This window comes from Pteropus vampyrus, unplaced genomic scaffold, assembly GCF_000151845.1.
Source record: "Pteropus vampyrus isolate Shadow unplaced genomic scaffold, Pvam_2.0 Scaffold46, whole genome shotgun sequence".
Classification (NCBI taxonomy): domain Eukaryota; kingdom Metazoa; phylum Chordata; class Mammalia; order Chiroptera; family Pteropodidae; genus Pteropus; species Pteropus vampyrus.
Genome location: NW_011888827.1, coordinates 5,063,711 through 5,075,879, shown reverse-complemented (window position 1 = coordinate 5,075,879; position 12,169 = coordinate 5,063,711). Strand labels below are relative to the sequence as shown.

The window sequence follows — 12,169 nt, the reverse complement described above, 5'->3', positions numbered from 1 at the left end:
AAAAAAAAAATCAGTAAAAGTAATTAAAGTCTCAGCCGAATATAGGATAGTCTGTGAATTAAAAATTTAAAACGTTACATAGGAACTATTGTAAATAAGGTGGCAGACTGTAAAATGTTTATACTTGGAAAAGGCATCACAGTACTGATAGGCTCTGTTGAGGGTAGTAGGTTATACATCAATTAAACAAAACAGGTTGAGCTTCAGTGAGTGGGCCTTGGAGTGATATTCTGCAGCCCTGACAGTCAGAGGAGGCTGCCGCTGCCGGTTGCCTGACCGAGTATCCAGTTCCCATGTTCCCATTCAGTTTGGTTCTTGGGTTGGACTGAGTTCACTCCTCACAGGCTGGCCAATGCTAGTATCTTGGGCTCTTGGAAGGAGCATTGCCCATGAGAGGCCGTCCTAGTGGGGCTCAGCTATCTCAGGGGATGGGCAGGTATCACTCACACTGGCTGTTCACAGGCAGATGCAGGTTTTTCTTAAAGGCCCTTACTAGGCACAACAAAAACAAACTAACAGGGCTCCAAGTCACAGACAATGGCGAATGTGGGCCCACATTCAGTTCCCTAAAAGCCCTGATACTGGCCAAGTTCAGAAGTCATTAAGTACTGACTTCATTTTTCTCCATGTCATTGTCACCACAATTTTTAAACCTCAAGCCAGTCCATTTACCTCCTCTTTGTTCATGATGTATGTTTGATTTGCTTTAAGTAGTTACTGTCACTTAGTCATTACCAAAAAAATATTTAAATATACTACAGATGACTTTTTGCAGTCTTTTTTCAGATTATATTTATTTTTCCATTCACTTACAATTCTATTTGAATATAAAGTCATGTAACATATTTGTTAATGCTTCTGTCATGCAGCTCAAAATTGTTCTGGCTTGCGAACCTGTGGACAATGTTTGGAGCAACCTGGATGTGGATGGTGCAATGATCCTAGTAATACAGGAAGAGGGCACTGCACTGAAGGATCTTCACGGGGGCCAATGAAGCATCTTGGAATGCACAATAATGAGATGGTCCTTGACACCAGTCTTTGTCCTAAAGAAAAGCATTACGAGTGGTCTTTTATCCAGTGTCCAGGTAATAAAATGTGATGAAAACAAGTTCGGTTTTTCAAACAATTGAGTTTTTCAGTCAAATTGTTTTTGAAACAATTTCAAAACCCAGAATGATTTTTCCTTTCTTATAAAAAAGATTTAGAAAAAAATAATGAGAATGAGGCTCAAAGTTCCAAGATAAAAAAAATATTCTTCCCTCTGTCCATCTCTATTGTGTAGATGGTATTCCGTTTGCAGTCGCTAAAAAGACTAACTAGATGCATAGCACGTAGCGAGTAGATTTGGTTTCATGTTAACTGCTAAGAAAGAACATTGGCTTCATGCCTGTTTTCTACCCTATAGTATAGTCTTTTATTATTCATAGTATTATAATAGCTTAGAATTCAAAGGCACCTCTGAGGATCCGGCCAAACTTTATGCTAAGTATGGGAATGTTCGCTATAATATCTGCGATGGAATTAGCTGGCTTCACTTTGAAAGCTGCCATCAGTATTCACTACCGTTCAGTTTTGAAGGTTGGTAGTTACTGGTTTTCAGGGCTTTCTTTTTCCCATACGAAGTCTGTTCTTATACTGAATAAAATCAACCTTCTTGACAATTTAATTTATTCAATATATTTTTATTGAGTGCTTACTATGTATGTATGTATGTGCCAAGGATTATTTTAGATGCTAGAGAGACAGCGGTTAACAAATTAGACTAAAATCACTGCATTCATGGAACCCATATTTTTAATTGAAATTAATAAAATTGTTACACATATACATACATATGTGAAGTTAGATGGTGATAAGTGCTATTAAATAAGTAAGACAAAGAAGGGAGAATAAGGCTTGCAATTTAAAATAGAGTGGTAAGAGCAGATCTCACTGAGAAGTGACAATAAACATCTTGAGTGGATGAGGGAGTGAATCCTGGGGACATTCCAGGAAAGAGTATTCTAGAAGAGGTAACAGCCTGACATAAGGACTGGGTGAGATAGTTTATTTGAGAGGTGAATCTAGGAAGCACAACTGAGGTAATACAGACTTTGAAAGAAGGGAGAAAAACCAGTAATATGTACATTATTAAACTGGTACTACACTAGGAAATTTGGACTCAGACCCCCTACTTACCTATCAAGAACAAGGTGGAATGCTCCTCAGAGTTGACCCACTGAGGGACTGGGGGAGGGCAGGAGGGCATTTATTACTAGCTCTCATCCCTCATTGGTTGAATGATGCCTCTGGAGGTATTGTACTTCTGAGCTATGCCAGTATGTCTGATTAATAGCTTTCCCTGGTACTAGTGAAAATTCTGCAGCAGAAACATAAAGAGATACAGTAGAACTTGCTTTAGGTGTGATGCTGATAATGTGTTTTATCAAGACCAGATGGACCAAGGGAGTGTGGCACAGGGTGGGAGAAAACCTGCTTCATAAACTTTGAAATTTATGAAAACAAAAGAGGAACAAATCGTTAATTCATACAGCAGCATGTCTGAATCTTATATGTGTTTTGCTTAGCGAAACAAATCAGACCCAAATGCTACTTGTTGTATTATTTCACTTGTAAAACAATCTGGAGCAGGCAAAACTGGAAATCAGTCTAAATCAGATTGGTTATTTGCCCCAAATAGTTAAAGGTAGGGATTGACTCAAGGGGGCCTCCCAGTGGAATTTTTTGAGTTTTGAAACTGTTCTTTATGATACTGTGATAGTTGATACACGACTAAACATTTGTCAGAAACCATATTGTGTACCACAAAGAATGAAAAAGTCGATCAGGATGTCTGGGGATCCCAGGATGGAAGGATGGAATGCAAACTGACAAGTAAATTTAACTGTACTACAAATGCCATGACCTCATCCAAAAAAAAAAAAAAAAATAGCTGACCTAAGTAACTTTGGAAAATAGGGTTTTGACTGGATACTCTAATGCTAAAGGAAAAGAACTATACTTACACACTCTATTCTGGTTAGTAAATTTGTTTCTCACACATGGTACAGGTTAGCAATTTTAATAATACCTTATATGTTAACTTGGTTTGGACAAATAAGTAAATGAAGTATGTTTAATGTGAGAAGGTTTCTGACAGAGAAAAAAGTTAAAAGTAAGCAAGGAGTGAAGACTGCAAATAACCTCGTGGTGTTGGATTAGGGTCTGAGATAACAGCATGAATTCGTGTGTGTGTGTGTGTGTGTGTGTGTGTGTGCGTGTGTGTGTTAATATAGCTAGTGTGTACACATAGTTAGAATATATTTATATATATTTCCTGGCTCTGTTTGCAGGGAGGGCCTAGAAGCCACGACACCCCAGTAGCAACGAGTAAATCCAGTGCCCACATCTTGGTTTCTCAATACTGTTTTCCAGTGAAATGGCCAATTCTAGGGCTGAGACAGGGAGACTATAGATGAGCCTGGAGCATTGTTTTAGTGGCAGAACGTGCTATTAAAAGAAAAAGAAAGATGAGATTATGTCAGGGGGCACAGAGCCAAGTTAAAAGAGTTCTCAGTAGATCACATCTGGGCAAAAAAGAATAGTGATTGTATTGGGTTGTAGCCCAAAGTGAAATGATATGAAACCATCTCCATGGTTTCCTACTGATTTAAATGACTGAATTAATAATAAATGGACAAGGGTAGACAAATATTTCTTACAGAAAAATTCCAAATAATAAATGTAGAAGGAATGAGGGAAATAAAAAAAAATCACTGTTAGAACCCCACAGTAATAATTACTGTAAGAAAAATCCACTTAAGAATGTTGAAATTAATGGGTGAAACTTTAAGGTGAAACAGGATATTTGCATATTTTAAAAGTAAAAGAATGGACCCATATATAGCTAACAAATCAAGAGAAAGCTGAATTGGCTATGCTAATATCAGTTAAATAGTTTTCAGAGCAAAAAATATCATCTGGAATAAAGAGGTTCGCTTTATAAAGATTAAGTGGATGAATTCAGCAAAAGGACATAACATTTCCTAAACGTTTTCACCTAATAACAGACTTTCAAAATAGATGAAGGTTTAGCGGTGTATGACAAGGATCCTCTTTTATTTTCCAGAGATGTTATAGTTTACTTCTTTATTTGATTTGTGTAGGTGGCACTGTACCAGTTTGTTTTTCTCTCACTGCTTTATTTTAGAGAGTATATTATTTTTCTATTGCAGCATAAAACATTATCACAAATTTGTAGGCTTAAATAATATCCATTTAAAACACACAGTTCTGTATGTCAGGTGTTGGGGCATTGGCCTGACTGGCTTCTCTGCTTTAGGTCTCAAAAGTGTTGTGAGGCTGAGTGTTTTTTGGAAGCTCTGAGGAAGAATCTGCTTTCAGGCTCATTCTGATTGTTGGCAGAATTCAGTTCCTTGCAGTCATAGGACTGAGATGCCTGTTTTCTGGTTGGCTGTCAGCCAGTGATCACTTCAGCTTCTGAATGCTCACATCCTCCTCCGCATAGAAGGGTTCATCTCCTACTAGCATTGTAGTCTCAAAACCTCAAATGGGATCCCTCACAATTTTAATCTCTCTTTTCAAGTAGATACTAGTTCCTTGTCAGGGATCATCTGATTGGGTTTATCCAGGATAAGCTCCCTTTCTTAAAGTCAGCTCTGTCACGTACCTAGTCATCAGAGTGATTATCCCATCATATGTACAGCTCCCTACTGCACTGAAGAGACCATTAGTGTTTGATTACATAATGGAGTGCTATAACCTAGCTTCGTTGACACATAAGACTAACCATCACACCATGCAGTTTTCCCATTTAAAGTGTGTAACTCAGTGGTTTTTAGCATATTCACAGAATTATGCAACCATCACCACAATTAATTTTAAAACATTTTTATCATCCCCCCAAAGAAACTTTATGCTTACTAGTCACTGCATGTTAACCCCCCACCTACCCTTGTCAGCCCTAGGCAACCACTAATCTTTATATCTCTATGGATTTCCCTATTCTGGACATTTTATATAAATTGAATCATACAATTGTAATCTTTTGTGACTGGTTTCTTCCACATTGCATAATGTGTTCGAGGTTTATCCATGTTGTAACTTATAGCAGTACTTCTTTTTATTCCCAAATCATGTTCCCTTATAAGAATATACCGCATTTTGTTTACCTGTTCATCACTTGTTGCTGGACATTTGAGCATTTTTCAAATGTTGGCTTTTTGAATAATGCCAACTTTCGTGTACAAGTGTATGTGTAGACATATTGTCATTACTTTGGGAATGGAATATCTGGGTCAAATGGTAACTATGTTTAATCTTTTAAGGAACTGCCAGCCTGTTTCAAAGCTGCCACATTGTTTTACGTTCCCACCAGCAATGCATGAGGGTTCCAGTTACCCAACATCCTTGCCAATACTGATTATTTTACATATTTTAATTATGGTCCATGCTGGTGAGTGTGAAAAGAGGTACCTTGTTGTGGTTTTGATTTGCAGTTTATTGGTGGCTAATGATGTTGAACATCTTTTCATGTGCTCGTTTGGCCATTCGTATGTCTTCTTTGGAAAAATGTCTATCAGATTCTTGACCATTGTTGAACTGGAGTATTTATCTTTCTATTATTGAACCATAAGAGTTCTTAAAATATTATAAATACAAGTTTCTTATCAAAAATTGATTTGCAAATATTTTCTCTGTGAGTTATATTTTCACTTTCTTGATAGTGTCCTTTGAATCACAAAAGTTTTAAATTTCGATGATGTGCTGTCTGTCTTTTCTATTGTTTCTTGTGTTATTGGTGTCATTCCTGTGAAACTGTGCATAATATAAGATTCCAAAGATTTATGCCTATATTTTCTTTTAAGAGGTTATTATTTTTAGCTCTTACATTTAGGTCTTTGATCAGTTCTTTTTTTTTTTTTAATTACTCTTCATATGTAGTGTGAGATAGGTACTTAATTCTTTTGCAGGTGATATCTGGATGTCCCAGCACCATTTATTGAAAAGGCTGTTCTTTCCTCATTGAACTTATTTTTCATTTTGCTTATTTTGTTTTTCATCTATAGATATGATATTTTAGTCATTTTATATTTTCCATTTCTCCATATTCTTGAGTATGTGGAGAATTCTTTTAATAGCTGTTTTAAAAATCCTTCTTTGCTCATTCCATCTTATATGCCATTTCTTTGTTTCTATTGACATATTTTTTTTACTGATTATGGATCAAATTTTCCAGCATGGTTATTTTTAATGGTATCTGGATATTATTTATTTTTTATAGTTTATTATTTGGTTATGTTCTATATCTTTTAGTGTGTCGAACCTTACTCTGGGATGCAGTATGTTATGTGGGATCTGTATGATCATTTCAAAAATTGTTTTTAAGGCTTGTTAGGGCTTGTGCATTCCAGCCTTCAGTCCAGTGCTAATTTGTTTCCTCTACCAAGACAGTGCCTTTCTGTGGTCTTTGTACAATGCTCACTGTATTATGAGGTCTCCCCACTTTGACTAGGAGGAATACAAACTATTCCCAGTCCTCTGTGAGATCTGGCATTATTTGACTATTTTCTGGTGGTTCTTTCTCCAGCTTCATGGGGTTTCAAAATGTGATCAATTCATTATTCAGTCAAAGATTCAAACCCCTCTGCAGATTGCTATGTGGAACTCTCTCTTCTGTAGGATTTTGCCCCACAAATTTTAGCCACCCTGAGCTTTGACTTCCCTGAACTTTGACCCTTGTTCCCTCAACTAAATATTTCTAGAATGCCTTTGTTTGGGTTTCTTTCCTTGGGCTGCATCTTCAAATATGCCTCTAGGTAGCAAGCATGGCAGTCATATTTTGTTTTTTCTTCTCTTAGGCATGCCATTCTTGAGCTGCTTGTTAATATTTGAAAATAGATGTTTCATACATTTTCTTTAGTTTTCTTATTTACCATTAGAGGTCAGTTATCAGAGTGGTTAATCCTTCATGGGCAGAAGTGGAAGTCTTCAGTGTATTTTTATTTACAATTAATCTCTTGTAAATAGTCTATAGGTCTTGCTTTTTTAAAAAAAATCTAGTTTCACAATCTGTTTTTTTTTAATCAGAGTATTTAGTTAATTAAGATTTAATATAATATTAGTATTATTGAGTTTAAGTCCTATCATTATGATATTTGTTTAAAATATTTCCTTTATTTTTCCTCTGTTGTTCCTCCTTTGGCTTTTTTTTTTTTTTTTGGATTAATTAAGTGTTTTTTAAGTCCATTTTTATCACTTTCATTGGATTTTTAGCTATACCTCTTTTGTGTTTTTTTTAGTGACTGCTGTAGTGATTGTAATAGTCATCTTTATCTTAATCACAATCTACCTTGAAACAATATTATACTACTTCATATATAAGGTAAGAATATTATGATAGTGATTCCATTTGCTCCTTTCCTGTCCTTTGTATAATTATTGCCGTATATTTTACTTCTTTATAAGTTGTTAACCATAAAATACATTATTATTTTTGCTTTAGACAATTTCCTTATAAAGAAATCATAAGAAAAAATTCTCTTTATTTATCCATATTGTGATCATTTCCTGTGATCTTTATTTTTTCCTATAGATCTGAATTTCCTTCTGCTAGAATATTTTTTAGCTCGATGAACTTTAACTTAAATATTGTGTTTTTAATCATAGCATTAAATTATCATAGCTTTCGTATACCTGAAAAAGTTTTTATTGTGTATGTGTGTGTCTTCATATTTGAAGGATATTTTTACTGGAAATAACATTCTAAGTGGACAGATATATTTTTAAAAATAATTTGAAGCTGTAATTTCCTTTTCTTCTGGCTTCCTCTTATTCTCTTTAAGAATTTCTCTCAGTTTTGTTTATCTTTTGAAAGCAGTATCTCTTTTTCATCCCTCTGACTTTTTTTAAATAGATTTTTTTTCTCTTAGTTTTTGGATATGAGTAATTTTAATATGATGTACCTAAGTATTGGTTTTCTTTTTCACTGTGAATTGTACGACTTACTTTGTAGCTTTATGTTTTTCATCATTTTTGTAAAGTTTTCTGCCATTATCTCTTCAAGTATTGCTTCTGTTCCACTGTGCCATTCTTTCTCTGTTTCTAGGAATTCACTTCACTTATGTTAGGCTTTTTCATTATGTCCTCAATTTTTTTTTACTGTCTTCTCTCTATATTGTATATCCTTGCATCTCCTTTGATCTATATTTCAGTTCACTAATTTTTTTTTTTTAGGTGTTTCCAATTTTCTCTTAGATCTATGTTTTAATTATTTATTATTATTTAACATAGCACCCCAGCTCACTATTAAGGTATTAAAGCAATTTTATTCATGATTCTGCATCATCTGCTTTTGCTGAATTCTGCTGGGCAGTTTCGCCAATTTCTCTTGTTTTTTTTCTCAGGTGGCTGCACTTATTGGCAGCTTGACTGGTTTTGGATGGTCTCAGATGCTTCACTCACATGTCTGGTGGTGTGAGCTGGCTGCTTGGTCTAGGGATCTTCAACTGTTAATGAATCTTCTCTGCTATACTTGGCCTCTCATCCTCCCTAGTATAGACAGGGTTTCTATATATGGTATTCTTAGAATAGAATTCCAAAAAGGAGAGAGCAGAGTATGCATGCCTCGAGGTCTAAGCCAGAATTTCTATACCATTCTGCATTCTACTGTTCCGAGAAAGTATTGATGCCAGTCCATGTTCAAAGAGTGGGAAAAATCTCACTTTTTTGATGAGAGCAAGGATCAAATATCATTATGAATGTTGTATATACGGAGGTTGCAAAAATCTATGCAAATTATTTTCGGCTCATCTAATTCGTTTTCTCTTGTTTGTCTGTTTATTGACATAACTCAGATGCCATAAAAACCATTGTTTTAAAATGTACAATCCAGTGGTTTTTATTATAATTAGTACATATGCAACTATCATCATTTTATACTTCCAGAACATTTTCATTACCCTCCCCCCCCAAAAAAATCCCATACCCTACAACAGTCACTAGTTATTCTTCCTTCCCCCAGCACCTGAAAACTATTAATCTGCTTTCTTTCTCTGTGAATTTTTCTATTCTGGACATTTCATTTTATAATATATAATTTTATAATTTGTTTCCTTTTTTGTCTGACTTCTTTTACTTAGTGTAAGTTTTTAAATTTCATCCACATGTTTATACATTCATCAGTTGATGGATCTCTGGCACCTTTTTGCAGTTATGAATAATGCTACAATGAACATTTTTTGTTTTAGTGTGGACATGTTTTTTATTATTTATTTTGGTATGTAGCTGGGAATGAAATTTTTAGCCATACAATAAATCTGTATTTAATCTTTTGAGGAATTGCCAGGTGGTTTTCCAGAGTTACCATTTTACATGACCATCAGCAGTATCTGAGGGTTTAATCACTCTCGTCACCAACACTGGTTATTGTCCATCATTTCGATCACTGCTCTCCTAGTAGGCGTGAAGTAGTAGCTCATTGGGGTTTTGATTTGCCTTTCTCTTATGACTAATGATGCTCTTTTCACATACTTATTAGCTATTCACATATCTTCTTTAGAAAATGTCTATTCAAATTCTTGTTTCTTTAAATTATTTTTTTAATTATAGAATTTTAAGAGTTATTTATGTATTCTGGGTAGTAGGCTTTATCAGAGATAATATTCTCAAATATTTTATCCTAAACTGTAGGTTGTCTCTTCAGTTTCTTGGGGGTGTCCTTTGATGCATAAAGTTTTTATTTTGATGATGTCCAATATATCTACATTTTTTCTGTTGGTTGCTTTTGCTTTTGGTGTCATATCTCAGAAACCATTGCCTACTCCAAAGTCATGAAGATTTACATCTACATTTTCTTCTAACACTTTTACATTTAGGTAGGTCTTTGATCCGTATTTAGTTAATTGTTACATAAGGTGTGATATATGGGCCTAAATTAATTTTTTTTACAAGTGAATATCAAGTTACCCCAGCACCATTTACTGAAAAGACTATTTGTTCCCCACTTAGTGATTTTCAACCCTTGTTAATAATCAATTGACCATAAATGTATGAGATTATTTCTGGACCTAATTCTATTTCATTGATCTGTATGTCTGTCTATATGCCAGGACCATACTGGTTTGATTACTGTAAATTTATAGTAGGTTTTGAAATTGGGAAGTGTCAGTCCTTCAACTTTGCTTTTCTTTTTAAGATTGTTTTGGCAGTCTGAGTCCTTTGTAATTCCATATGAATTTTAGGATCTGCTTATCTATGCCTATAAAAAGTCTGTTGATATTTGATAGATATTACTTTCAGTTCGTAGATCAGTGAGAATGAATTGCTGTCTTAATAATATTAAGTCTTCCAATCTGTGAATACAGAATATCTTTACATTAATTTCTTTTAGCAATGTTTTGTAGCTTTCCACATACAAGTCTTGCATTTCTTTGGTTAAATATATTTATTCCTAGGTGTTTAATTCTTTATGATGCTATTGTAAATGGAATTGTTTTCTTAATTTCATTTTTGGATTGTTGTTTATAGAAATACAATAAAACCGATTTCTTTATACTAATTGGTCTTTTATCCTACAACATTTCTCAACTCATTAGCTTAAATAACTTTTTTTGTGTGTGTGTGGATTCTTTAGAGATTTTTATATGTAAGATCATGTTACCTGCAAATAGAATTAGTTTTACATCTTCTTTTTAAAAATCTGGATGCCTTTTATTTCTTTTTCTTGCCTAATTGCCCTGTCCAGAACCTCCAGTACAATGCTGAATAGAAGTGACAAGAAAGGACATTTTTGTCTTGTTTTTAATCTTAAAAGGAAAGCTTTCAGTCTTTCACCATTAAATATGATATTAGCTATGAAGTTTTGATACATGCCTTTTATCAAATTGAGACAGTTTTCTTCTCTTCCTTGTTTCTTGAATATTTTCCAATCTATTGAGATGATCATGTGGATTTTTTTCCCTTTATTTCTCTGTTAGTATATTGTGTTACCTGATAGATTTACATATGTTTAAACAATCGCGCACTCCTGAGATAAATTCCACATAGTCATGGTGTATAATCCTTTTTAAATGCTAGCAGATTCAGTTTTCTAGTAATTTGTTGATGACGTTTGCACCTGTAAGCAATTTGGTAGAATTCATAAGTTAAGCTATACTTTTCTGGCATTTTGTTGTTTATTAACTAAATCTCCTTATTGGTAGCCTATTCATATTTTCTATTTCTTCTTGAGTAAGTTTTGGTAGTTAGTGACTTTCGAAGGTTTTGCCTTTTTTCATCTAGGTTATCTCAGTTATTGGCATAGAGTTGTTTATAGTGTTTCCTTATAAATTTTCCTCCACTCTTTGTCAGTAGTATGTCTCCTCTTTCATTCTTGATTTCAATAATTTGTGTCTTCAGTTTTTTGGTCAGTCTATCTAAAATTTTGCCAATTTTGTTGATCATTACAAAGAACAAACTTTTGGCTTCGTCGATTTTCTTTATTGTTTCCTACTTTGTATTTCACTTATTTTCACTGTAATCTTTATCACTTCCTTTCTTCTGCTTGCTTTAAGTTTAATTCTCTATTTATTTTTTAATTTCTTAAGGTGAAAAGTTAGGTTAATTTGAGACCTTTTTCTTTTTTAATGCAACCTACCACTATAAATTTCTTTTTAAGCAGTGTTTTTGCTTCATTCTGTAGGTTTTGGTATGTGATGTTTTCATTTTCATGTACCTAAAAGTAATTTGTAATTTCCCTGTGATTTCTTTTTGGCTCATTGGTTATTTAGGAGCGTGTTGCTTAATTTCCACATATTTGTGATTTTCCCAAATTTTTCTTGCCATTGGTTTCTAATTTTATTCCATTGTGATTAGAGAACATATCTTTTTATGACTTCAGTCCTTTCAAATTTACTGAAGTTTGTTTTATGACTTAATATATAGTCTGTCCTGGAGAATGTTTCATGTGCACTTGAGAAGAATGTATATTCTCAGGCTGTTGTATGGATTATGCTCTATATGTCTTTTTGGTCCATTTGGTTTATAGTGTTGTCCAAGTCTTTTATTCCCTTGATGATGTACTGTATGGTTGTTCTATTCATTATTGAAAGTGAGGTATTGCTGTCTCCCACTATTATTGTCAAATCGTGTATTTCTATTTTAATTTCTGTCAGTGTTTACTTCATGT

At 34.0% G+C, this 12,169-nt stretch overlaps 1 protein-coding gene across 3 annotated transcripts in view; it reads left to right on the top strand.

Annotated features, from left to right (window-relative positions):
• The window catches only part of ATRNL1 (attractin like 1), a 572,934-nt gene that overhangs the window by 118,849 nt on the left and 441,916 nt on the right, over positions 1–12,169 (top strand). For all 3 annotated transcript variants that reach the window (XM_023530113.1, XM_023530111.1, XM_023530112.1), the window contains one exon: positions 870–1,088. In XM_023530113.1, coding sequence (XP_023385881.1) covers positions 870–1,088 — 219 coding nt within the window. The remainder of the gene's footprint in view (positions 1–869; positions 1,089–12,169) is intronic.